This window comes from Sphaerodactylus townsendi, linkage group LG01, assembly GCF_021028975.2.
Source record: "Sphaerodactylus townsendi isolate TG3544 linkage group LG01, MPM_Stown_v2.3, whole genome shotgun sequence".
NCBI lineage: Eukaryota > Metazoa > Chordata > Lepidosauria > Squamata > Sphaerodactylidae > Sphaerodactylus > Sphaerodactylus townsendi.
Genome location: NC_059425.1, coordinates 124,704,183 through 124,730,922, shown reverse-complemented (window position 1 = coordinate 124,730,922; position 26,740 = coordinate 124,704,183). Strand labels below are relative to the sequence as shown.

The 26,740-nt window shown below is 41.8% G+C and overlaps 1 protein-coding gene and 1 long non-coding RNA gene across 2 annotated transcripts in view; one reads left to right on the top strand and one right to left on the bottom strand.

Moving 5' to 3' along the window:
- Window positions 1-19,101, top strand: part of LOC125431124 — a 39,749-nt gene extending 20,648 nt beyond the window's left edge. The window contains exon 3 of the long non-coding RNA XR_007244280.1: window positions 18,327-19,101. This is a non-coding gene — a long non-coding RNA (uncharacterized LOC125431124). The remainder of the gene's footprint in view (window positions 1-18,326) is intronic.
- Window positions 19,102-19,205: 104 nt separating this feature from the next.
- The window catches only part of LOC125431074 (prolyl endopeptidase), an 81,721-nt gene continuing 74,186 nt past the window's right edge, over window positions 19,206-26,740 (bottom strand). Inside the window, exons 14-15 of the mRNA XM_048493640.1 lie at window positions 20,523-20,679; window positions 19,206-19,847 (exon numbers count right to left, since the gene is read on the bottom strand). Of these exons, the coding sequence (XP_048349597.1) occupies window positions 19,553-19,847; window positions 20,523-20,679 (452 nt within the window). The 3' untranslated portion in view covers window positions 19,206-19,552. The remainder of the gene's footprint in view (window positions 19,848-20,522; window positions 20,680-26,740) is intronic.

Genomic DNA, 26,740 nt, shown 5'->3' with positions numbered 1-26,740 from the left:
GCCTACTAATTACTAGTCATTAAAGCTCTGTTTGTGCTTGGAAAACATTGTAGAAAAATCTAACTACTCTCTGAAATCTTAACCAGTTTATATGTTTGTGGCTATTTTGTCTACCCAAAAACCTGTGCTGCTGGTTTGTTCCTTTAAACCAACCTGCAAATAAATACATTTTCTTAGTTGTTTATATATTAATCCAGCCTCAGTGATCTCAATAATCTCTTTATGTACCGCAAAACCCAAAGTCTACACAAACGGACCTCACAGCAGCAAACACTCTCAACCTGTAGAATACCTGAAAACTGTGGGGAAAGTTTATAGTTCAAAATGAACCTAGATCTCAAAAATCTCAGAAGACTATGTGCATCCCCTCAGTAGGGAAAAAAGCTTGTCACACCCCACTCTATTAAAGTTTTATTGCTAGTACAGTTGGCTCTTTGTTAACAATGTTTATGTTAGCAAACTATTCCCAAAGAAAAGCTAGATAAAGGCACCTATTTCTTTTGAATGCTCTGAGCAAAAATGGTTACAAATAACTAGCAAGCAAATAACTGCCAGATGCTTCTAATATATCAGAACACAAGAATGATGTTTGAGCTTAAACGGGTTTGCATAATAGAATTTCAAAGCAAGAAGTATCAGTGTTAGGATGCTGAATATGGCTAGTCATAGAAATGAATCTGGCGAGTCATAGAAATGTTATTTCTTGTGAAAATGGGCTTTATGAGTTGCTAAAGCTTCCACAGAAGATATAAGAGGGCATCCAAAATCCATTGCAAGTTGTTTTCTTGATGGGTCTCTGGTCACATCCTTTCACTTGGTGACCGTAAATTACACATGATCACTGAATCCCTGTTGTCTTCTGAATGACTTTTCTGCCAGGTGTAGAATGTCCATCATGGTAGTTTTGGTTAATCTGGTGTGGTGTAATGGTTAAGAGTGGTGGACTCTAATTTGGAGAACCAGCTTTGATTCCCCTCTCCTCTGCATGAACAGCAGCCTCTTATCTAAAGAACCAGGTTTGACTACCCTTTCTTTCACTTGCAGCCTCCTGGCTGACCTACAACAAGTTACAGTTCTCTCAGAATTCTCTCAGCCCCATCTGCCTTACAGATGCCTGTTGTGGGGGAAAGAATGAAATTGGAAGTTACTTTGAAATTCTGATGGTACAGAAAAGTGGGGTATAAAAGCCAGCTCTTCTTAATATTCTTGCAGTAGCATTTGGGACTAGTTTGAGTTTACCCAAAGATTTCCTTTTAGCTTTATGGATTCGTAATAGTGAAATTACAAAGTATTCTAATTTCTGACATCTTGAGCTATTCATAATCAAGAATGACAGTTAAATACAATTTTGAAGAAATTTCTGGACTCATAAAATGGCTATCCTACTTTCTCTTGACAATGCACTTTCATTTATTATGGATGAAGTTTAAGAGAATCCCTTCCAACTTTGGTGTACAGGTTCTGGTAAGAGTCTTTTAAATGGCATTGACTAAATATATGGAACAGTAATTCAGCTGTAGCTACACATTTCTCTGGCAGTATTTTTGTTCTAGTAATATTATGATAAGAATAAATCACATGGTGGGGTAGGAACACTTTCTCAAATTGAACCTCAGTGCAGCAACAATGCAGTAAGATCAAAACACCCCACAGCCTGGGTAAAAAAACAGCTTCATATGTACTGAATTGAGTAATATTTTTGAAATTCTTTAATATAAGTAGCTGTAATGGAACTAAGGAAGACAGCCTATAAAAACTCAATTTGGTATAAAGTTACTTCAAAGCTAGGAGCTTTGCTGCTAAACAGTTTTGCCCAGGCAAAGCCTTTAAATATGTTTAGTGCAAGTCTTCTAATCAGATCTCATTACACCAGCACCTGTGTAAACCGTGCATTATCTGGACATGCAACATTTGCATGCCATGAAATCATGGCTTATGTGGCTGCCACATTCTACTCATACTGTAGGCATAGTGACTGAAGGCTCAGGTTAGATGATATGTCTGGGGTATGGTGAACTTAATCAATCAATCAAAAATATTTATAGCCAACATATCACCTGCAGGAACCATGGAGGTTAACAAAAGAGGCACCCACATATTCATAATGCATATAAAACACTGGGCAATTAAAAAAATAAGACAAACCAGTTAACAACCTCGAACTAGTACCCCTTGTTTGAATGGAAAGCTTCTTAGTATCAGTATGAAGCTAATAGGTTCTCTGTCAATCAGAATGATTTTCTATTTCTTCCTGAAAATATTACCTATTGGATAAACTCATGGTCTGTCCTCAAGTTGGGAGTCATTGCAGTGGAATGATCAGTGTCCAGTTGTGTGTGCCCAAATGGCCTGGAATGTGCTTAATTATGCAACAAATATAGCTGTGCGTATGAGACTGCATTGCCATAGCTGCCTCTACTTTCCCCACACTGACTCAAGTACCATGGTTGTCCCCTCTGTCTCCAAGAGTTAAAGGACAGAATGTTAAATGGAATAACACACCGAAATATATTTTGAGTCAAGTTAGTTGGTGCCTCTCTGTCTCTTATGGCACTTGGGGTTCATTAGTGTTTGTTGATCAAAACATTTGAATAAGCAACACACTGTATATATAACTATAATGGACAGGACACATCAAAGAAAATTCTGAAGACAATATTGCAAAATAGGAAAAATTATTATTGAGACAGAATTAAACCCATATGTACTAAATGCATATTCAAAAAGAGTTCTTCAAGAAGCACAAATAAGTAATAATTAACATGTGCCAAATACACCTGCATAGAAAATGCATCACAAGTCCTTTTGACTATGTTTAATTCTGTCTCATGGGTGTCCTTTCAGAAGTAATACGGTAAATGATTTAAATGATACATGAGATCATGTAAGTCCAAATATAGGTGAAAGGCTGACAGATCCCTTTAATGATTTGGCTATGGTGGCCCTGAGGGATATGTGCCATATTTTCTGATTATCACAAAGATTTAGTCCACTTTGTGGTACATGTGGCTGCAAGTTGCAATACATATTTTTCTACTTCCCACAGACCCAAAAGCACAACCAGCATTCAAGCCAAACATAAAAGAAGCTTTGAGCCCCATACAAAGGGGGAGGGGCAAATCTGCTTGTGGGAGAGGTACGCCACCCACTGGCAGATTCACCCTCCCCAGGGCACTTACCCCAATGGAGGGGTGATTACGTTGGCATGTGGTTGCCATGGTTCCCCCAGAGCTGGAATGCAGTGCAGGATGCCACATTAGTATTCCAGGGCCCTTGCCTCTATTGGCGTAGTGGAGGGGGACCAGGGGCATGGCTAGGAGAAGAGCTGACTTTAGTCAGCTCCCTCCTGGCCTTGCCAGAGTTACACCGGCAGCCTTTACTGCAGACTTAAGTCACCCTTTTGGGTGGCATAAGTCCATTGAGGCCCAAAGAGGCTCCTTGGTGGTAGGAAGGCTTTTTGACTTTTTGAGTCTCCCCACACCACCAGGAAGCCTCTTCGAGGGTGGCAGCTAGGGGTGGCCCTGGTACCATAGCTGGGAGCTTGGTTCTTAGATAGGGCTGCCCAACTCTGAAAAATGTATCCACTGGAAATCTTGTTGGTTTCTATGATGCTACTGGACTCGAATCTAGCTGTTCTACTGCAGGTGAGCAGGGTTACCATTCTGAAATAAACAACACTGATATGATCCTATCAGGGATGTGACTGGTTACATGTAAATCAGTTGGTTGATAATCCAATAGTTGACTTGCAATTACCTTCTTAACAAAATTCTCTATGGGTCATTCTGACAACCTATTGGTTTTGCCTGGACGTTAGCCTGGTAACAGAAACACTTAATCAACATACTTGGAGGGATGGAATACTAATGAAGAAAATATTAAGAATATTGATTAAGCAGAAACAAAAAAACAAAAAACCCCATTGGCACTATCTTCGTAGGACTGTCTGATTAATTATATTGTAGACATACTGAAAAGTCTGCCCTTTAGCCAGCAACAGTGAAAGCTGCAAGTTATAGTTTCATCTTAAATTAGTCAGAATCAATTTTCATTGAAGCATCTGGTTTAGAAAAAAGACACTGTTATTTTAGAAGACTTCAGTATCATTTCCCATTATTTCCATTATTTATTATTTATTCAGCCTGTCACCAACTGGGCTCTTTACAAAAGGTAAAATGGAAGAGAAGCCTTGTCTATTAAGCTTGCAAGCTAACGAACAAAGAACAAAGGGACAGGAGAAAGCATGACTGTGTCCTGCTAATCATAATGCTACTATGATTTCCAAGAAGCAGCCCTCAGCTGCACCTCCTTTGTCTCTAGATCTGTCTGTAGCCAAAAGTTCTCCTTGCAGTTTTGAATTTGTATTGTTCAGGATATCAGAGACAAGGAGCCCAAAACATGGTCACCTTCTGGCCTCCAGAGTAAACTGAGAGGCCTGTTCCTATCAGCTACCCATTGTCAGCAGTGAGGCCATTTTCTGTTGAATGAGTTCTTGCACTAACGGAGCCATTCCAAGCAGGTGTACTCAGAAAGCCCCTATGTTGGCTCCTCTCCAGCCACCCCTCCCCCCCCAACCATCCCTGTTATGCTGCCAGTGATGGCTGGGATGAGGGCAGTGGTGGGATTCAGCAAGTTTGCACCACTTCGGCAGAACCGGTTGTTAAAATGGTGCTTGTAAACAACCAGTTGTGAAATTATTTGAATCCCACCATCGGAACCGGTTGTTAAATTGTTTGAATCCCACCACTGGATGAGGGACACTGGCATGGCATTCAGCATTGTGTTTCACCACCAAGGAGGACTGCTGGCAGATCTACCCTTTTGCCAGTGCAAGTGCTCTGGCGAATGCAAACCTGCTGGCATGGCCCAGCACTGCTTCCAGCAGTGGATTTCCCCCCTTTTTGATGGGGTTGTAACACCACTGTGAAACCTCCCCACAGCAATTTGTAATTTTTGGCAACTGTTCCAGGACTCTGCCATGATGATTCCGTATTCTTATAGGAAACTGAGGATCTCTTCCAGCTGCACCCTCAGTATACGTAGAAAAGAAGTATGTGAGCACCTCATTATAGCTGTCTTCATCTGGAAATGTGGTGACAAGCTAATCAAAAACACTTCTTCGATTGGGATAAAAGCTAATGTGGCAAGAGATGAGGATATTAGTTTCATATTCAGTTTTCAAGCAAACATTTTTGATTTTCCTGATGAGACTCTGACACAGATGAAAATAACACCCTTTGACCTCAGCATGTGGAAAGGCAATCCTCACTGCAGTCATACAGACCATTTTTCCATTTGGGTATTTTTCCATGTGGGCTTTTTTCTGTGTGGGCATTCATGACGGTGGACTTTTTCCTGTGGGCCTTTTTTCCTGTGGGTTTTATTCTAGTCACTGTGGGGATCGGTGCTGCTCCCTAGAGCACTTGCAGATATCAAGTTATGCTGACTCAGCATGCCCCACCTACCTCACAGGATGTTTGTTGTGAGGGGGGAAGGGCAAGGAGGTTGTAAGCCCTTTTGAGTCTCCTGCAGGATAGAAAGGGGGGATATAAATCCAAACTCCTCCTCCTCCTCCCCGCCCCTTGGAAAAGCCTCCATTAACCTCCCCAATGTGTGGCTCTGGCCTTACATGGTCAGTGATCCTTTATCATGGTTGTTTGCTTAATCTAGCATAAACTGACATTGAACTTCCAGCCTCTGAACTTTCTTTTGCGATTAATTCACCCAATGTAGGAACGGATGGTGGTATAGAATTAGGGCAATTTGTTTTGCTCTGCAGTTGCAAAGGAAGCAGTAATGAGAAAGACAGAGAATGATGAATAATAGAGTCCACAATAGTGTCTATGGAGGTTTTACATATTTGAAGTAAAAAAAATGATGACAATTAGCCTTGGTAACACACAAATTCATGTTAGATCCAAGCCTCATTGTTTGCACATCCATTTTTATGATAAAAGAGAAAAGGAATGAGTAGGCACAGCAAACAATGTGTTTATATCTCCAAATAATATGATAATGAAAGTTTACACAACGAATTAGGGCCCATCATGGCCAAAGTAATTAAAATGACAAAATGGAGTCAAGGAAGCTAAATCATCATTAGTTCCAACTGAAGGATTCACAAGGAATTAACCAAACCAGAAGGAAGTTCTAAGCAGAAAGTGCACATGTCTGATAATTCTGGCTGATTATACAACCCTACCATTGTAAACAGGCATCTGTTGTTTTAAAAGGTGACTTGATAGTTAATGAAATAGTGTTGAATCAAAAACAGATTTATTACATAAATCTCAGTCTTTCTTTGAGTTTCATATGACACATTAGCCCCCATCTGAGAATTGATCAGGCTGATACCTGCTTAGTTTTCAACTAAAATGTCACATATTCTCAGACTATTGAATTGGACCTCCACATTCTGCTCAGCTACTTTTCTTCATTACTGAGAATGACGCTTTGTACCATGGAAAAGGTTCTGCCCTTTGCCAAGTGAAGTTATAGGATCTGGTCCATTATCTAGAATCCATTGGAATCATGAATTACCTGGTATGATATTAGAAGAAATCTATCAAACTGCATATTTTTTGAAGAATTTTCATGAAAACAGGATGAATCATGTGGATTGTGCTATAGAAATAGCATTAATCTAGTGCATCATCATGGTTTGAATGTTGGACTAGAATTGGAAAGTGTGTCTGTGTGTATGTAAAGTGTCACCAAGTCGCAGCCAATTTATGGCAATTCCCTAGGGCAGTGGTGGCGAACCTTTGGCACTCCAGATGTTATGGACTACAATTCCCATCAGCCCCTGCCAGCATGACATGCTGGAAGGGGCTGATGGGAATTGTAGTCCATAACATCTGGAGTGCCAAAGGTTCGCCACCACTGCCCTAGGGGTTGAGACTAACTGAAAGGTTTGCCATTTCCTTTTTCTCCTCAAACTCCCAGTCAGACATGAATCTCAGCAGATGATCTTGAGAGTCTACCCTACCTTAGATAATTATTGCTAAGATAAAATTATGTACATGGGCATGGAGTAGACTAAGGGCACTAAAATGTATGTATAGAAAAATAGGTTCTTGTAAAATAGTGCCAAATATATTAATTACTAATGTGTGGATGAAGAAAGAGAGAGGAATGCATTGTTGATTAAGGCAGCAAGTTCAGTTCTGAAGAAACTGTGCATTCTTAACTTCTTTATGCTAATAAGTCACATAATTCAAGGTGTAGGCAAGGTGAAAACATCTAGAAGACCCAGGGATGACAAATGAGAGCAGATAATGTTTTTAAAACAAATGAGAGTGTGTGTGAAGGAGCACAATTTGTTGAGCTCAAAATAGCTTGCAACAGTGCACTTGCTATGTTTTATACTGGGTGAAGTGAGCAATCAGGTAAAGTTAATGAGGGAATGTGAGACAATATATTAAATGAGGACTGAAATTTATTCTGGCCTTTAAAAAAGAAACACTTCTTGGATCTCTGACAGGAAGAACTCAGCTATGCAGAGAGATCTCGGGGGTTCTTCATCACTGAATAGATGAGTTGTGTGACAGTCCTGAACAATCCTCTGAGCTCATTTGTGAGACTTACAAACAAGCAGAATTATTTAGAATAATTTGCTCTATGTCAAGTGGTGCCTTAGCCAGCAATTTGACAGGTGTGATAACATGGAACTAATTATGTACTCACTTTGATTCTTCACCAGGCTTCAGCATTTAAAACACTGATAAGAAGGCAAAAATGGCCTCTTGCTTTCCCAAATGCCAGTGTATACCAGTGTTTTGTGGCTGATCAAATGATGCACAAGCAAGGCTTGAAAGCAATAGCTAGTCTTGTTGTTTAGTTTTCTGTCTCTGAGCATACAGTTTCTATTTAACTATTATGATGGAAAATTATTGATTGACACCTTCTTGAATGTAACTACAAAAGTCACATGGACTTTTACCAAATATACTGCCATAGTTAGCAGTGTATCATAAATTAATACATACTGTATGAACTTTTACAAAATATCTCTGCCATAAAAATGCCCTTTTGAGATGGGAGTAATCTAAATAGCAGAGTGTTATTGTTCTGTTGCAATAAATTAGCAGAGCAAATAGCAGAGCAGAGTTGCAAGTGTGTTGTTATGTAGAACTTGACTGGATAACAAATGAATTTACATTAAATATAGGAATATCAAACTTTATCTATGCAAGTGCTCAGTCTGGGTGTCTGAGGTCTATCTGTGCCTGTGTGTCTGCCTCTTCTCTTTTGCTGGAAGAAGAAACAGAGAGATCTTTCCAGAAGCATATCATGTGATCCAATCATGTGACTTCAGCAGTTAACTCTTGCTTGACTGATTGAAGTAGGCACTTGTAAAATCTTAACAGTTATAAATATGGCTGTAATTTGTGGCGCTATAAATCCCACCACTATCTTTTCATTCCTTTTCTAGTTCTTTTTTTATGCCATCAAGTCACAGCTGACAGCAATTTGTAGGGTTTTCAAGGAAGGAGACAAATTGGAGATGTTTTGCCCTTGCCTGCTCCATGTCACAACTCTGGTATTCCTTTGAGGCCTCCCATCCACATAATAACCAGGGATGGTTATGAGAGTGTGTGACTGGCCCAGGGCCCCCCAGCATGCTTCCAAGTTTTCCAGATTCTAGACTGACACCTTAATCACTACAACATATTGGCTCTTTCCTTAATAATCTATAATGTTGTGTCATGTAGTGTTTTGTAATGGTTAGAGTTTCAGATTAAGATTTAAGAAACCCAGGTTCAGTTCCTTACTCAGACATGGGTGACTTTGGGTCACTCTCAGTTCTTGTAGGGTTGCCAAGGATGGCCTGGGAAATGCCTGGAAATTTAGGGGTATAGCCTGGGAAAGATAGGGTTTGAGGAAAGGAAAGACCTACGCAAGGTATAATCGATACAGTCTACCCTCCAAAGCAGCCATTTCCTACAGGGGAGCTGAAATCTGTAGTCTGGATGTCAGTTGCAATTCCAGGAGATTGGCAACCCTACATTCTGTCAGGGTTGTTGACAAGACAAAATGGAGGTTGGCAGAATCAGGCATGCTTCCATGAGCTCCACAGAGAACAAAAAAATGTGACATAGGATGTTCCCACATGAAAGTGCTAGTTTTCCACAAATGTGTGTGAAGGGATAAAGGCACATAGAAACAGAGTGAATAAATGACACCATGTGGATGCTCCCCAAAACATGGCTGTTTTAAAGAATTCAAGCCACTGGGGGAAATGGGTGACTGCATGGAGCTGTGGCAAGGGAAGCACATGGAAATCTGTGTGAATGCTCCCATTGCTGCCACGAATGTCTATGAAAGCTATGCAGACATTGCAGTGTAACTCTGGCCGATGGTCAATTAATCGTGTGATACTCACATGAAATATCAGGGATTCAGGAAGAACTCCCCACTGCCTGACTAACGAACAAGGATTTATCTCAGTTCTGGCGCTCATTCTCCCCCTTATCCCGCGTCTTTGCCGAACCTGCTTGAAAGGACTATTTTTTCAAAAAACACGTCTTCGATCCAGTTTGAAGGGGAGAATCAGGGGGTATAACCTGGTTCAAATTTCCCGCCATGGAGCATGACGCAAATGCCTTACAACCAGTCAGTGCGCGTGGTGCTGTTCTCGCAAGAGCATGAGAGGACAATGACCTACCAGAAACTTGGGTGGGGGAGACGTGCTGACATGATGACATGAGCACATTTTTGTGGGAGAAAAAAAAGGTCCCGCCCCAACACAGGCAACAGCCAAACAGGAGAGACCCGCCAAGCCGATTGCGTGGTAGTGGGGATTGTTTCATTTCTTGAATCTGAGATAGGCCTAGATGTCTTCACTGGAAACATGCTGCGGTGTGGAGGTTGAAACCTCAATGAAAAGGTGCAGTTTATTTTCAAACTTGGTTTGATCTTGATTGAATTTCCCGGTGGGGATTCGGTCTATATGTGGAAGTTACTTTAGATAACAAGGAATTGTCTCAATGCTGCTGCATACTAGGCATGTGCATCCACAGAGAAACTAATGAATCTCCCAGACAAACAAGATCTAATTCCTTAGAACAATTACCATAACTCATCCAAACAGTACATTTGGAATTGGAGGGAAAATAATTAATCTTCTAAATTCTCCACAGAGGGAGGGAAAGGTGTGGAGGCAGGTGTGGAGAATGACACAGCAGATACAAGCTTTTAAGCAATGGCTCTCAAACTTTTAAGAGTTGGACCTACTGCTAAAGTTACTCTAACTTTTGGGATCCTCTACCATAGTGCATCAAATGCAGACTCAGGGGCAGTGGACATAAGGTATACGCAGGGGCGTAACAAGGCAAACTGCAGCTCTGAGCAAAACCTGAGTTTGATACCCCCCATGGGTGGCAGAAGGAGGCAGAGCTCCCCCGTCCTCCCCCCCTGGTGGCTTGTGGCTTCCCCCCTCCCTGCTGGCTGAACTTAGCCCCCCCCCTTACCAGCGAAAGGGCGCAAGATGCAGGAGGCGAGCGGGCGGCAGCAGGCAGCAGCAGCATCTGGGGAGAGCAGCACGGTTAGTGGGTCGGCCAGGTGCACGTGCAGCCCTGACTGCTAGTCCTACCACCCCACAAAGATCCATCTGAGGACGCAGCAGGCTGGCAAGAGGCGGAGCACAGGCAGCAAGGCTTGGCGGTTCAGCTCGACCCGATCCATGGATTGGGCTGAGCTGAGCTGGTTTGGAGGCGCTCGGAGGGCCAAGGGCCCAATCCGAACACTGCACGATCTGAACTTGCGGTAACATCCGAGATTCTTGGATGCGTTTTTTTTGGGTGTTTTTCACGTTTTGACCTGCAGGGGGTGAATTTTTAGAGGTATCAACACCGAAATTTCAGGGTGTCATCAGGAGACTGTTCTGATGATACTGCCCAAGTTTGGTGAAGTTTGGTTTGGGGGGGGCAAAGTTATGGACCCTCAAAGGTGCAGCCCCCATCTCCTTAGCTCCCATTGTAAACAATGGGGATAGGGGCTACCCCTTTGGGGGTCCATAACTTTATCCCCCATGAACCAAACTTCACAAAACTTGAAGGATGTCATCAGGACAGTCTTCTGAAGATACCATGAAAGCTTTGTGACTGTGCCTTCAGAAATGTGCACCCCACAGGCTGCACCAGAAATTCCCCATTGACATCAATGGAAAGAAATCAATTCAGAAGTAAGATTCTTGGGCAAATATCTGGGGGTGCCTGTCAGGGGTGCAATTGTTAAGCTAGTGACACCAAAATTTCAGGGAGACTGTCCTGATGACACTCCCCAAGTTTGGTTAATTTTGGTTCAGGGGGGCCAAAGTTATGGAACCTCAAAAATGCAGCCCCCATCTCCTTAGCTCCCATTGAAAACAATGGGACCCCCTTTGGGGGTCCATAACTTTGGACCCCCAGAACCAAACTGCACCAAACATGGGGGTACCATCAGTACAGGCCCCCAATGATACCCTGAAATTTTGGTGCCGATTGCTCTTAAAATGTGCCCCCTGCACACCAAAATATAAAAAAACACCAAAAATAAAAACGCAGGAGCGTGCCCTGCAAAATTCCTGAGCCCCGGGTAGATGCCCACATTGTCCAATGGACATTACGCCATTGGGTATACGCACCAGCTCCCTCCTCACTGCTGCCTAAAAGTGAACCAAACCTCTAGAATGAATGGAGATAAAAACCAGAGGAGGAATGAATGTGACATCTCTGTCCTCCCTCCTTTTCCCACTGTGGGGCAAAAAGAAGGCCACAGCATCCTCTCCCAGTCCTGTGATCCACATGAGAAAACCACTTTTGGGTCACAATCTAGTTTGAGAACCACTGCTTTAGAGAGACCAGGAATGCTTCAGATATTCCTGCTGAACAGGAGCATTATTATCATTGTCCTTTAGATGTGCACATCATATTATTAGCCTCCACACATTGCTGTTGAAAAGAAACAGGTAAAAGCTTCATGATCTCTATGGTTACCGTATAGTCCAAATCAAAGAGCTGCCTTGGATACATTTTATCAGCTGGCTGGTGTAATGAATGTGCACTACAATGACCAAATCAGTCCCTCTTCATCATTACAGGAACTGGTTTGACAGTTGAAGCATTTTGTATATGAACATCATCTTTGCTGGCAGCAAGAGGGTTTTCCAACCTTGCAATTTGAGATGTAGCACCAAGAGCAGTTTTTAAACCATTTGTTCATGGGACACAGCAGTGGGCTCTCAGAGTATAATGCTGTCATTAATTCTATCCATGAATAAAAAACCTCTGGTCATTACAGAGTTATCATACAATATCAGCACACACCTTTACAGTAATTTGTTCCCAGTCACCTCTATCCAGGGGCGAATCTAGGCAAACTGGAGCCCGGGGACAAAATCTGAGTTTGGTGCCCCCCCCGCCCCCCCAGGTATGGATGACCACCCTCCTTCACAACGACCAAACAATGATTTTTTGCACCAGCTCACAAAACACCTTCCACCACCAGCAAAACATTCATGGGTTTCTTCCCACCAACTCTCTTTCCTAATTGTGTCCTCACACCAACCCTGTGAGGTAGGTTGTTAGCCTCAGAAAGAGCTCCAAGCCAGTGCAAGTGTTAATTAACTTTTAAGCATGTAAATCTCTCACAAGTCACCCACATCTGAAGGTTTACCAAGCAAACATCAGCATCATTTCTCACAAATCACCTCCTACCCCCAGCAAAACAGGCATGGCTCTCTCCCCCCCCCCACTTTCCTAATTGTGTCCTCACACCAACCCTGTGAGGTAGGCTGCTAGCCTGAGAAACAGCTCCAAGCCAGTGCAAGTGGGAATTAACTTTTAAGCATGTAAATCTCTCACAAGTCACCCCCAAGGTTTACCAAGCAAACATCAGCATCATCTCTCACAAATCACCTCCTACCCCCAGCAAAACAGGCATGGCTCTCTCCCCACCACTTTCCTAATTGTGTCCTCACACCAACCCTGTGAGGTAGGCTGTTAGCCTGAGAAACAGCTCCAAGCCAGTGCAAGTGGGAATTAACTTTTAAGCATGTAAATCTCTCACAAGTCACCCCCTATCTGAAGGTTTACCAAGCAAACGTCAGCATCATCTTCAGTTCTGCTGCTGCTTCTGGACTCCCTGCTCAGCTTGCCTTTTCCTATGCCTGCTGCCGGGGAGAAGGCTTCTGAGTAATGCCACACTTAATTTAAGGCGAATAAGGCATGCTGGGTTACAGGGAGGGGAGGCGGAGCTCCCCAGTCCTGCTCCTGGGAGCCCAGTGGGACTTCTCCCCCGCCCCTTGGACACTCCAGGCCACCGTACAGAGTGGGCGGGGCTACGACAGGCACTGGGAACAGTCGGCTGCTTCAGTGCCTGCTTTCTAGAGCTTGCTCAATCCCTCCCTGTGTAGGAGGATGTTTTGGCGCCCCCCACGTGACCTCAATCGATGCGCCCAGGGACAAGGGGTACCCCATGTCCCTAGGCAGGAACGACAGTGCCTCTATCCACATTATTCAAAGAGCTGCCTTTGTTTTGTTGGCAATGTACATATTGGCAAGCCAGTCTGGTATAGTGGGCTAGGACCTGTGAGACCCAGGTGTCATCCCACAAAGTTGCTATGCATTTGGAAGAATAGTGGCATCATGAGCAGCAACACTGTTTTCAATCTTGCACAAGTTCTCTGGAAAGGTGGTATAAAACATTTACACATAAATAAATTAAAATATATGTTTTGTACAGATCAGGACATTAAGAACTTTACATCATTGACAATTTGGGGTGTAGCTGGACTAGACTCTCAGCTCAACCGGGCAAATGGACTTTACAGAGCCGGAACATAAAAGGGAAGAAACGAAGATGTACAATTATATGGCTTTGTGTAGATTATATACAATCTAATCTATATTAATAGATATGTGTTGAGGCCCAGGAGCAGAAGTGTCTAAACACAGCAAGAATTTCCAATTTCACAGATATAGTGCAAGGACAGGGTATGTGAGTTGAGGGCTGAAAGATTAATATGTATGAAAAACTTGTAATCACTATTTATAACTTGATTTCATTTAGATGAAAGTAGCAAGAAACGTTTTAATGTACTTTAAGAAAATATTGAAGTATGGATAATTTTGTATAGTGTTTGAGGTTATAAGATAATTGGTTAGCCAAGAATGTACACCCTTATCAAGCGAGAAAACTTGCTATGGTTAGGATATGATTTTAAAACACCCCAAAATATGGGAAACTGGATTATGAGCTTCTTAGAAGGGGCTTCTTGCTTATGACTTGCTTTTTACTTGGGTAAGTTATTTTTTATGGACCTATATAAGTGTTTTCTGTTTAATTATCTGCGTAGCAGAAATGGTTGGTATAATTTTCTGTTGAGCTATTCAGTGTTAAAGATTAAAAGAATTATGGTATAATATAGAATAAAATGAAAGCAAAGATTCTCTGACAGTATTATTTGTGTACTATACCCAAGACGAGCCAGGAACAGTGTTGAGGTGTATCTTTTGCCAGAAATTAAATGATCTGATACTTAGGACTTCTTAACAGCACACCTGTATCTGAATAAAGTCTGACCAAAGTCATCCAGAACATCATGCTCTGGTAAATTATTTCTTTGACTGTTCTAATTATTATGACACAGATTCTAATTATTATAACACTTCCTTCTGAGCTGCATTGAACTAATCTCAGTAGTAGATGCCTGGAAAGCCAATTAAGAATAATTGAGCATCGTAAAGCACTTGAAATTTACTGGCTAGAAAAGATTTTCAAATTTACTACCAGGTTTTTTTTGTCTTTGTTAATCAGGTTCAGCCAGTGAGGTCTGTGGGATATAGTCCCCATGAAGACATGATGTTCATGAGGTGGGGAATTGTGAGGGGGATCCTGGGCCAATCAATCTTTTAGAACTTACATGGTGGTTGTAAAAACTGGTTTGGCAAGATCATGTATGCAACCCTGTATTCTTTGGATGGAAGGCTAGACTGAAATAAATAATAATTAAGCATTTTGCTAAACCTAAATCTTCACTAATTCTTGCCCTATTGTACTGCAACTGCACTATTTCCAGTAGTGGGCTTCATTGGCAGGGTATATGCCGTGTACATGAACCCAGGTTCAATCCCTGGCATCTCCAGTTGAAGGAACTCAGGAATTATGTGTTCACAAAGACCTGCCATAAATTGTGGAGTCCATATATAGTTAACCTAAGTAGACAGTGCTGAACTTGATAGTCCAATGGCTTCAACTCAGTGGTCATGTAAGTTGGCTATACGTCCCATATCTTTAACTCAAAGCACCAGATTCCCTGGTATTTTGCACATGTTCTGAAGTACTCTTTTTCTTACTATTTCATTTCAGAGTATGAACTTCTGGTATTCAAACCTGGAGTAGGCTTAATCTAGATGAAACTGAAATTCGATGTCCTACATTTTGCCCTGTTCATCATACCACAGTCTTCCTATGATCTGCTTCTTGGTATAACCAGATTACTCTTTAAAAGTTTGAAACACAACAACAAGGCACATGGAAGTCTCTGGTGGGGAAAAAAGTAATTAATTTTTTTCCTGACACATGGAAGTCTAAGATGGGAATTTTACACACTGTAGATAGCTGCTGAGGAGCCTGCTAGATTCTTCAGTCTTAACTTGGCTCCATTGTAGCCAAAAGGGAATTTCTGGGGGTGTCTGTTTAAGGTAGAGGTACCAACCTTGCAGGGTGGCTTTGGGAAATTCTCCTGAGAGCATCCAATTTTGGTGATGTTTGGTTCAGGGGCAATGGGGGTACCCCCCTGAACCAAATTTCACCAAACCTGGATGCTCTTATCACCCTGAAAGTCTGGTGTCTCTATTTTGAAAAATGTTCTGCCTGCACACAAACTCAGAAATTCCCCATTGGCTGCAATGAACTCAAGTCTGTTCAATAGGAGAATCTGGGGGATTTCTGTAAGTGTCTGTAAGGGGTGCATTTTTAAAGGTAGAGGCACCAAACTTACACAGTGACTTCAGGAGACCCTTCTGATAAAAGCAACAAAGTTTGGTGAGGTTTGGTTTGGGGACCCCCAAAGGAGTAGGTCCCATCTCTCATTAGAAACCATTGGAAACAATGGGAAATTGGGTACTTTCTTTGGGGATCCATAAAATTGCAGCCCCTGAACCAAACTTCACCAAACTTGGGTGATCTCATCAAGAGAGTTTCCTAAAGCTGCCCTGCAAGTTGGTTCCATAGTCTTGAAATGCATCCCCTACAGGGGGAAAACAGAAAAGATACCCCCCCCCCAATTCCCCATAAGGTCCCAAATTGACCCATTTTCTAAAAGTTTTTTTTTTGGGGGGGAAACCTGAATATTTTGGGGTTTTCTGAACAGAAATTTGATTTTTAAAAGATTTTCAATAATTTTAAAGCCAGAAAAAAAATCTGAATTTTATTAATTTTTTTGCTCAAGCGTACTGGTAAGCTATACCTGGACAAATTTATATCTTGCTACAGCTTTCTTAAACCCTGGAAAATGGAAAACTCTAGGGAAATGCAGTGCTGCAAACTATGCAACAGCCTGAAGTTGAATGGAGCAGATGGGAAAAGGATGGGCTCTTTTCCCTTCTCCCCACACCCGCAGCTTTAAAACTGGTATCTGTGTTATGCTTGGTGTTGTCCAAGGCCACGAGTAAACCTGCCATTCACTCCAAGATGCCAGCCACAGATGCAGGCAAAATGTCAGGAGAGAATGCTGCTAGACCACGGCCATACAGCCCGGAAACCACACAGCACCCAAGTGATTCCTGCTGTTAAAGCCTTCGACAATAGAGGACCTGTTTGCATGCATTATGTGCCACCAAGTAGCTTCAGACTTATGAATCAATGACCCCCAAAACATCCTCTTGTTAACAGCTTTGCTCTGATCTTGCAAACTGAGGGCCATGGCTTCTTTTATTGGGTCAATCCATCTCATGGTGGGCCTGTTCTGGGGATGGGAAGGGAAGGTGATTGTAAGCCACTCGAAGACTCCTTAAATGTAGAGAAAAGAAACTTTTCTTCTTCTTGCTCTTTTCCTACTTCAATTTTTCCCAGCATTGTTGTATTTTCAAGAGATTGTTTTCCAGTGACTAAAGTACAGTAGTTTCAGTTTAGACATTTTAGATTCCCAAGGGTTGCACTGAATAGAGCAGTGATGGCGAACCTTTTCGAGGCCGAGTGCCCAAACTGCAACCCAAAACCCACTTATTTATCGCAAAGTGCCAACACGGCAATTTAACCTGAATGCTGAGGTTTTCGTTTAGAAAAAACGGTTGGCTCCGGTCGTCTTACTTTCAGGGAGTAGCTTCGGGTGGTAGTCGGTGGCTTTGCTTTGAAGCAACCATGCAACTCTTCCAATGGGGGAATCACGATGCTAGGTGGGTTTTCTCAGAAGCAAGCCCCATTGCCAGCAACCGAGCTTACTCCCAGGTAAAGGATCGTGCTTTAGTTCTTCGCATGAAAATCAGTGGGGTTTAACAGCACTTAACAGGGTTACCTACACTGCTTCCCCAAAACTAGGTCTTAGGTTTAATGCTAATAATCGAGCCCAGTGGCCCAGGCCAGCCTAGATTAATGTGCACAGGTAATTCCCCCTACATGATGAACTCTGTGCGTGCCCACAGAGAGGGCTCTGAGTGCCACCGCTGGCACCCGTGCCATAGGTTCGCCATCACTGGAATAGAGTAACCTCTTAAAGACCTGGGGGGAGGCATGTTTATGTTGTTGTGTCAGGACAGTGAGAAGTCCTGAGCTGGAAAGCTCAGTCCAGTCACAGTTTAAACAGGTTGAGAGAACAGACCAGGCAAAGCAAGGTGGAATTGAACAGCAGGCGAGGCAGGGCTTTGAGCCTGAAATGTCTGCAGAAGCACCTCCTGTTTCTGACTCAACATCAGCTAAGAAGTCATGAGGGTTAGTCCACTGGGGTAATCTGAGCCTGTGGATCTTTTTGCAGACACCAGAGGGAGATGCAGGCTAAAAGATATATAGCCTGGTTGCTGGCCCGCCATCAGCATCTCTTAGAACAGGGGTAGGGAACCTGCGGCTCTCCAGATGTTCAGGAACTACAATTCCCATCAGCCCCTACCAGCATGGCCAATTGGCCATGCTGACAGAGGCTGATGGGAATTGTAGTTCCTGAACATCTGGAGAGCCGCAGGTTCCCTACCCCTGTCTTAGAACAGGAGTCTGGTGAGGCCTCACAGAACTACGATTAATCTCCTGTGAGGGTCTTTAAGAGGGCTGGTTGGAAGGCAGAGAAACATGGACATAACTGTGCAACTTGACTGCTGCCTTGCTGACCTCCATCTTGCTTCTTCCTACAGATTTTGATCTTCAGATCAGACTCACAGGAGTTGGACTTCACATCACAGACTATTGGCCATGTGTTCTGGTAGACTGTTGAATCCCCCTTCTGGCTTCCCTGCTCTGTTTCTGTTTCCCTAACGGCTGGTAGTTCCCTGGTAGTTCTCACATACCAGGCAAACCTCACACTGTAATCTGACACCCTGAGCCTGCAGCCTGGACCAGCTGAGAATTCTCCAAGAAGGCTCAGAAAACTCAAATTCATTTTGTGGAGGACCAGGAAAAGTTCACCCATTATTAGGTGCACAAGTCCCAAACACATATCTGACTTTACAAAAGTGTCATAAGATGAATGATATTTGTTGAATTATTTGTATCCACCTTTTTCTTGCCAGCCCTTCTTCCCATGCACATTTCTGGTAACTCTTCATGGGCTCTTGTTTTTCTGTAGAACCATTCACCCCTTAAAACTCATAGCTGCGCTCTCATTCTCATATGGCTCATTACAACTTTGGCATGTGCAGGAAGAAACACCGTTTCAGTATATTTTCCTTTAAAAATGTTACTAGTTAACAGCCTTTGGCCCAGGTATTACCATTTGATTTTAACTACATACTGCTTTGTCCACTTACAGGATGCTGAGTACTACAGATCTGTAGACCTAATATGGTTTAAAAATGAAAGCTGAGGTTCAAAAAACCCAATGTTTGTGAATTACATAAATAAAATATTGTATTACTGCTTACTGAATCTAATGTGCAAAATCTAGTCTTTACTAACACACCATCTGAAATTACTCAGCATTTTTAATGACAAGTATTGGGAAAGTCCTGGTAATAATTCCTGGAAGTAATCCCAACAGTTATTGTGACTATAAAGAAAACATGGATGACAGTTTATACTGGAACAGTACTTACATTTAATTACAAGTGAGATGAATGTTTACAGGGAGAAAAATTACATTTAAAAGCATTTTGTATGAAATAATCATCACCACCACCACGACTCTATTGTCTACATAACAGGATCATCTGTAATCCATCTGGTTATCAGTGCGTGTATTTAAAACAAATGACCAGAACTGAAATGAGAAGCCAAGTAAACACTGAATAGAAACAGAAAAGATGCAAACTTGACGGGAAAGTGGGAGTTGCCATTCTTAAATGTAAGTACTTTACCAGGTGCTTGGTTAGCTGTTTATAAGGTGATGTTAAAGCCCTTGATTTCTAACAGAGACCATTATGATTTATTCTATCCATTCCAGATTTAGGCATCGTGCTATAAAGGCAAACATGTCAGACACTTCCTCTATCACTTTAGCGGTTGGCTTTCCAGCACCATGGCCAGCCTTGGTGTCAACATGAATGAGCAGAGGATTGGTTTGTTTGGGGCTTCGACCTGCAACATGCTGCAGCGTAGCAATGAATTTCAGGGAATGAAGAGGCACCACACGATCATCATGATCGGCTGTGAGAAGTAATATAGCAGGATACTGGATTCCATCTCCTTCAGGTATTTTGACATTATGAAGTGGAGAATACCTGTAAGAGGAATAGAAACACATATAACCTTTGAAAAAGAAATAGTACACTTGATGCACTGTAGTCCTTTGGCAGCTTTATCAGGTGATATATAAGGGGCTGAGGATCTGATATGAGTTCTGATTATCCTGCCTGTTTGACCCGTGTGAACAGGGACAGCTGAATCTACATATGAATGGTGCACATGGATTCCAACAGCAGGTTACGTTTTTTAAGAATGATGCATGTGTGCTGACTGTACATACATTTTAAAATTGAAGTTAAGACATATTCCAAGCCATATTCTGGCTTTGTACATGTGAATCATTTCCTGAATTTGATGTTTGTGTGCTGACTTCTGGCAACCCAACAGGGTTTTCAAGATAAGAGACTAACAGAGGGTTCTCTGCCATTGCCTTCCTCTGCCTAAGGACCCCCATATTCCTTGGCCAGCCTTACTTAGCTGCCGAGATCTGATGAGATCAGGCTAGCTTGGGTCATCCAGTCAGGGCACTGAACTCAATAGGCCATATACAAAGAAAATGGTCATAAGATTTGTAGTATTACTTTATCTTCAGCTATTAGGGGGTAAGACAGAAAAAGAGTTTTCATATGAAATGCATGATTTACAATTCAAGATTATTTGGCACATAAGCACAGCATGCTGTAAGTCACGAAGGAAGAACTCTTTCTTACTTGTACAGCCACTGAAATTGTTCTTTGTAATCTGAGCAGCCGTAGTCTGTTGTCCAAGCGTGGCCAATTGTGAATTTGTGGAACTTCAGCATGTCCATTACTCCTACTTGAGCAATAACACAGCCAAAGAGGTCTGGGCGCTGATTGGCACAGGCAGCTTGATAAGATATGGGAAGAAAAAACAGACAGACAATTCATGTTAATGTTTAATGTAGTTATTAGTGCTACATGGCAGATAGAAACAGCAATTTTTAAAGCAGGAATGGGATTGTAACATTTGTGAAATGTTAAGAGTACACTGGCACGAGAACCTCTTATTGTTTTCTACTTAAGAAAACAAGAAGACCACTCCTTTTTATCATAAAATGCAAGACTCTCATTCGCAACCAGGGCAAAGAAGATAGCGGCTTGTGGCACTTCTCCACTGGGGCCGCCTTGTTGTTTGGGGTGGGGAGAGGGTGTTGGGGTGCCCCACCAGTCCAGGTGGCTGGTTAGGTCCTGGAAGAGGACGGGTGAGAGAGGGTTGGGTTGGCGAAGCAGCACATGGCAAGTTGGTGCTGCCCGTGTGGTTGTTGGGACCTGGGAGATGGGAGGGAGGGAGTGGGAAGGGTTGAGCTGGACTGGTGAGGCAGTGCACTGCACACTGGCGCTATCCTGCAGGCTTGCTCCTGGGTCAGGGAAAGGCAGTGGGTGTAATGTTGGGAGGATGAGCTTTCCACCAACAGGTGTGCAGAAGTGAGTCCTGCGTGCCCACTGGTTGAGGATTTGTCATAGGACATTCCATCCCTTAGCAAATTATGTATAAGGATTTTTCTTCTCTTCCACCTAAACAAAACATTAACTGCTTCATATCCAAAGGATTCAAAAATCCACACGGGCTTTTCTTTTTGTAGAATGACAGTGTAAATCTTCTCTTCAATTGTACTGGCCAATTAAGGCCATAACCCAGGAACATGTTTTACGGCGCTGCACTCTACTTGTCTCTGTTGATGATACCAGTTTCTTCAGCAAACTCCAGGATTTTCTGCGGTTTGGACACTACCCAGATTATAGCCTTAACACTTTGATGATTTGTAGCAGTGGGAAAATCAGTTTGTGTCTAGAAATACAAGCCTATGGACTCCTTTCCCTGACTGACCAGAGCTCTAACCAATGCAGGTAGAAGATGCATAAATTTTGGAGTATGCTGCATTTTCAAGACCAGATATCAGGCATCTGAACTGGAGAATGAAAACATCAGTGTTGCGCAGCTGTTTCAGAATCACGCCCTAAGTCTACACCTCAGACTTTTATTATACTCTAGAGGTTAATGGGTAAGTGTGTTTTGCAAATGAATGAGTTTGGGAGTGCTGTTCAAATTTATTCAGTGTCACCTTCTAGTAATGAGACTGGAAAGAAGCAGTGTTCTGGACTGGTGCCAATAGTTCTGTTTTCTTTTCAGTGAGTATGATCTGAGGAAACGTGGCACTAGGCCTTTACATCTGAGACAGCAATTTATAATGAGACTGCTGACTACAAGTCCATGAACAGATTTAGACATCTACCTAGATATGGGTGTGGAGAATCCCAGCATCTCCTTTGGGGAAAACATAAGTGCTACAGCTTTAAAATAAAAGACTATACTGTCTTCCAAATGAAAATTTCTCTCAATTAACACTCTCTCTCTCTCTCTCTCTCTCTCTCTCTCTCTGCGTATATTTTTGATATGGTAAGAAAAACTCCATAGCAAGGGCATTTCTAAATAGACTGGCATTTCTAAACGTACAGTTCAAATAAAATAGTCCACCACGCTATTAAGCTTATTACATGGTTTTGTGTGATAATTTGGTGGTAATTCTAAACTTCGGGGATAGGGCGGTATATAAAATAAATAAATAAATAAATAAATTAATAATAATAATAATAATAATAATAATAATAATAATAATAATAATAATAATAATAATAATAATAATAATAATAATAATAATAATAATAATAATAATAATGTGCTGACCAGAGGCGATTCATAACCAGGAACAAGGTGTTCAGTGAAGTCGAACTTGAAGAAATACGGAAAAATCATGAAACAGTAGAACAGGCAACTGTGGAGACAATTGTAGGAGTTCTAACAATATCTGAGTCCACTGAACATTTTGAGCCAGAAGAAAATGCAGAAATTTTGCATGAAAAACCTGTGGCCATTTTTCGTACACCTGGCACATTGACCACAAGGCAACAAGAACTTAAAGAGAAAATTTTGACCTATGCTGCATCAAAGGAAGAAAGGCAAAGACTGCCAACATTGAAAACAGTACCAAGAAAACATCTGGCACCCCTAATGGAGGATGTGAATGCTGCACTCGCAACTATCCAGATAACATCAATGGAAGAAACTAATCAGCTTGCACACAGTACAGCAGTGACTGTAACACAAGAATTGGGGATACAAAAACTGAAGCCCGCAAGAAAAATGACTGGAAAACCAAAATGGAAAATCAGGTTGGAGTTAAAAATCAGACGATCAGATGCAAGCAATCTGAAGAACATGAAGGAACAAAAACTGAAAAATGTCAAAATAAAGAATAACCTGATTAAAAAATACTGGCTGAACACAAGAAAAATTGAAGAAGCACTTGAAATCGTGAAACAACAAATCACAGCAACAGCCAGAAAAATTGAACGATATGAAGCTAGAGTCATCCAGTACAAACAAAATCAACTTTTTCAATCTGATCAAAGGCGGTTCTACCAGAGTCTGAATCAGCAGGCAGCTGTTCAGAATGAAAAACCAGAAAAAACAGCTACAAATACATTCTGGAAAGATTTGTGGGAAACAGAAAAAGGCTACAACAAAAATGCTGGGTGGATAAAAGACTTTGAAAAGAAATTTTCAAAGAACAAGATGAGAAACTTGGAAATAACAACAGAAATGATCAGTAAAAGAGTGAAGAAAGTCAAAAATTGGACATCACCTGGCAATGATCAGTTGCATGGATTTTGGCTCAAATATCTGACCAGCCTGCACTCAAAAATGGCCAAACAATTCAATGAAATGCTGCAAACTGGAAACATCAGTGAATGGATAGTAACTGGGAAAACATATTTGATACAGAAAGATTCAGCAAAAGGGACAATACCAGGAAACTACAGGCCAATAACGTGTTTGCCTACAATGTTCAAACTGCTGACAGGTATAATTGCTGATCAAATCCAAGATTACTTGGAGGCAAATAACATCTTGCCAGTAGAACAAAAAGGTAATAAAAGAAGAAAGAAGTAGAAGGGCACCAAAGATCCAGCTTCTGAAGTTGATAAAATGATGCACTGGAGAACTGCAAAAGCCGCCAAAGAAACAAATCTGCTATACAAGCGTGGATTGATTTACTAAAAAAAGCATTGAGCTCACTGCCACACAGTTGGGATCATCAAATGTCTGGATGTCATTGAGGGTTTGTGAAAAGAGTATGTAGCAACGGTTTACTCAAAATGCCAATGAAACACTTTGGAAAACTGAGTTGTTAGTTAACAGGCAGCCAAAGCTACTGGGAACTGTCGAAAAAAGCATCAAGAGAGGAATTTTCCAGGGTGACTCACTGTCACCATTTGTGTTTGTTCATCATTGCAATGATCCCCACTGTCAACAATTCTACAAAAAAAACAAACACTGGGCTATCAAAGCTGCAAGAAGAAATTCCTACCAAAATTTTCCCACTTGATATGTACATGGATGATCCTAAAAAGCTTTATGGAAAATCCAGAAACTGAAATTCAGTCACTGACCAACACAGTCCAGAATCTTCAGCAATGACATTAGTATGGAGTTCGGCTTGGACAAATGCGCCACAGTGGCATAGAAGAAAAGGAAAAATTACTGACAGTAAAGGGCATAGAGATGCCTAATGGAAAAAACCATAAAGTTCTGCAATCAACACTGAGATCCTATAAATACCTGGGAATACTACTACGGCTGGACAACATCAAGCATGGACATGTGAAAAATGTGGTCAGCGAAGAGAATATGTCCAAGGGTCAAGAAAAAATTTTTGAAGAAACTAGAGATGAAAGCTTGGCGGGGAATCACGATCCAAAGGCTATCAACACCTGGAGCGCCATACCCGTCATCAGATACACTGCTGGAATTGTGAACTGGACACAAGAAGCGAGGCTGGATGATCTGGACAGAAAAAACAAAAGAAAACTGATGTTTTCAATCCACTACTCATTACACCACGGCAGTAGTGATGTTGACAAGAACTTTACCTACCAGAAAATCAGGAGGTAGAGGGCTTCTGCAAATTAGAAACAAGCGGTGGAAGAAGAGAAACATGCACGCAGATGTATGTGAAAAAACAGTGAAGAACCAACATTGATGGAAGTCAACAGCAGAAAGAACTGCTCAAAGTGCAAAAAAGACAAAGAGTGAATATGCAGTAAAATACACTGCAAAACCCGAGAGAAAACTGGCAAAAGAAGGGTCTCCACATGGACAGTTCCTAGAAAAAATTTGAGGACAAAATTGACAAGGGAAAAAGAAACCTGGATTTGTGGCTCACTAAAATGGAACTTTGAAAAAGAAGACTGAGAGCTTGATTCTTTTTTGCAGCCCAAGAACAAGCGAAAGATTCAAACAAAGCGCCCATCAAAGAGCCCAGAATTGAAAAAATCAACTACAGATCCCAGAAGTGCAGCGAATCTCTCTGTCAGGAAGCAGACGAAACAATAGATCCACATGCTTAGCTGCTGCAGAAGATCAGGCAGGCCGGACTACAAGCAGAGGCATAATACTGTTGCTCAGATGACTCACTGGAACTTGTTCCACAACTACCATCTGCACCTGTGACAAAGAACTGGTGGAATAACAAAACCACAGAAAAGGTCACTGAAAATGAACACGATATAAAAACTACTCTGGGACTTCCAGAAATTCAGACTGACAAAGGATTTTGCAACACAATACTCCTATTACCTCGCGATTGTAGGAAAAAAAAAAAAGAAAGAGTGTGGATAGTTGATGTTTGCGAATTCCTGAGTGATAAGAAGGATTGATGAGAAGCAACTGGAAAAACTTACCGCGATCACTGGATTTAAGGATTGAACTTCTACCAAAGACTCCTGGCACAAAACCAGTAAAAGGTGGTCCCAGTGGTGATCGGCACGCATGGTTGCAGTGCCTAAGATCTTGAACTGCGCCAAAAACAATTGGCTGACCGGAAATCACCATATGTCAGCTGCAAAAGGCCACCCTACTCGGCTCTGCACGCATTATTCGTCGATACATCACACAGTCCTAAATGCTTGGGAAGTGTCGGCTGATGTGATGTAATACAAAATCCAGCATATTGATCTTGTTTGCTGTGTATAACTCTTTTGTATCAATAATAGTAATAATAATAATAATCATGAATTGGCATAGATTTCAATGGATTTATAAGTAATATGTCTAAGATAAGGGTTCAGCTTGTTACAGTGCATACACAAAACAGGATTAAGGAAAAAGCATCAACAGTAGTTACCTAAATGCCCTGATGAAACAAGCATTGGCATGCTTCCTTCATGAATTCTTGGATACAATTCCCACAGCAACCCATCCCCCCATTTTATTCCTGAGGATCAGTGGATCATTATTACTATTATCAGAATAGGAAACAAAGTGGAGATCTGCAGAGGAGGGGGAAATTAGCAGAAATAATTCCTTTATTTTTCTACAATGGGAATGCCCTGTTGTTTTTTGGAAACAGATTGTAGGACACACACCATCATTTTCAGACCTGACACATGGAATCTGCTTACTCAGAAATTCATTTACTTGGTTGTTTTAACTTTATGAATCACATAAAAGGTAATTTGAATGACTGGGTTTGGTTTCTTAGTGTTCCCCCTGCTTTGTTTATACTTCTTTCGGTGCCCACTGTGGAGAAAACACATTACACTGTTCTCCTCTCTTCTTGTGAGGTAAAGTTAGGCTGAGAGTATATGATTGGCCCAAGGTCACCCAGCAAGCCCCAATGGGAAAGGAGCGATTTGAGCCTATGTTTCACAGATCTTAGTCTGACACTCTAACCTCTACATCACATGGTTTCTGCCACTGTGGCACAATTAACCGTCTTGCTTACCTATATTACCAAGCATAGAATACAAAAGATCCCTTGTTTATTAAGCAATAATTTTTCAGTAATGGGTTATTGGTATAACCTAAATGAATGAATTGCACATGGCTAAATGTCCACATCACAGAA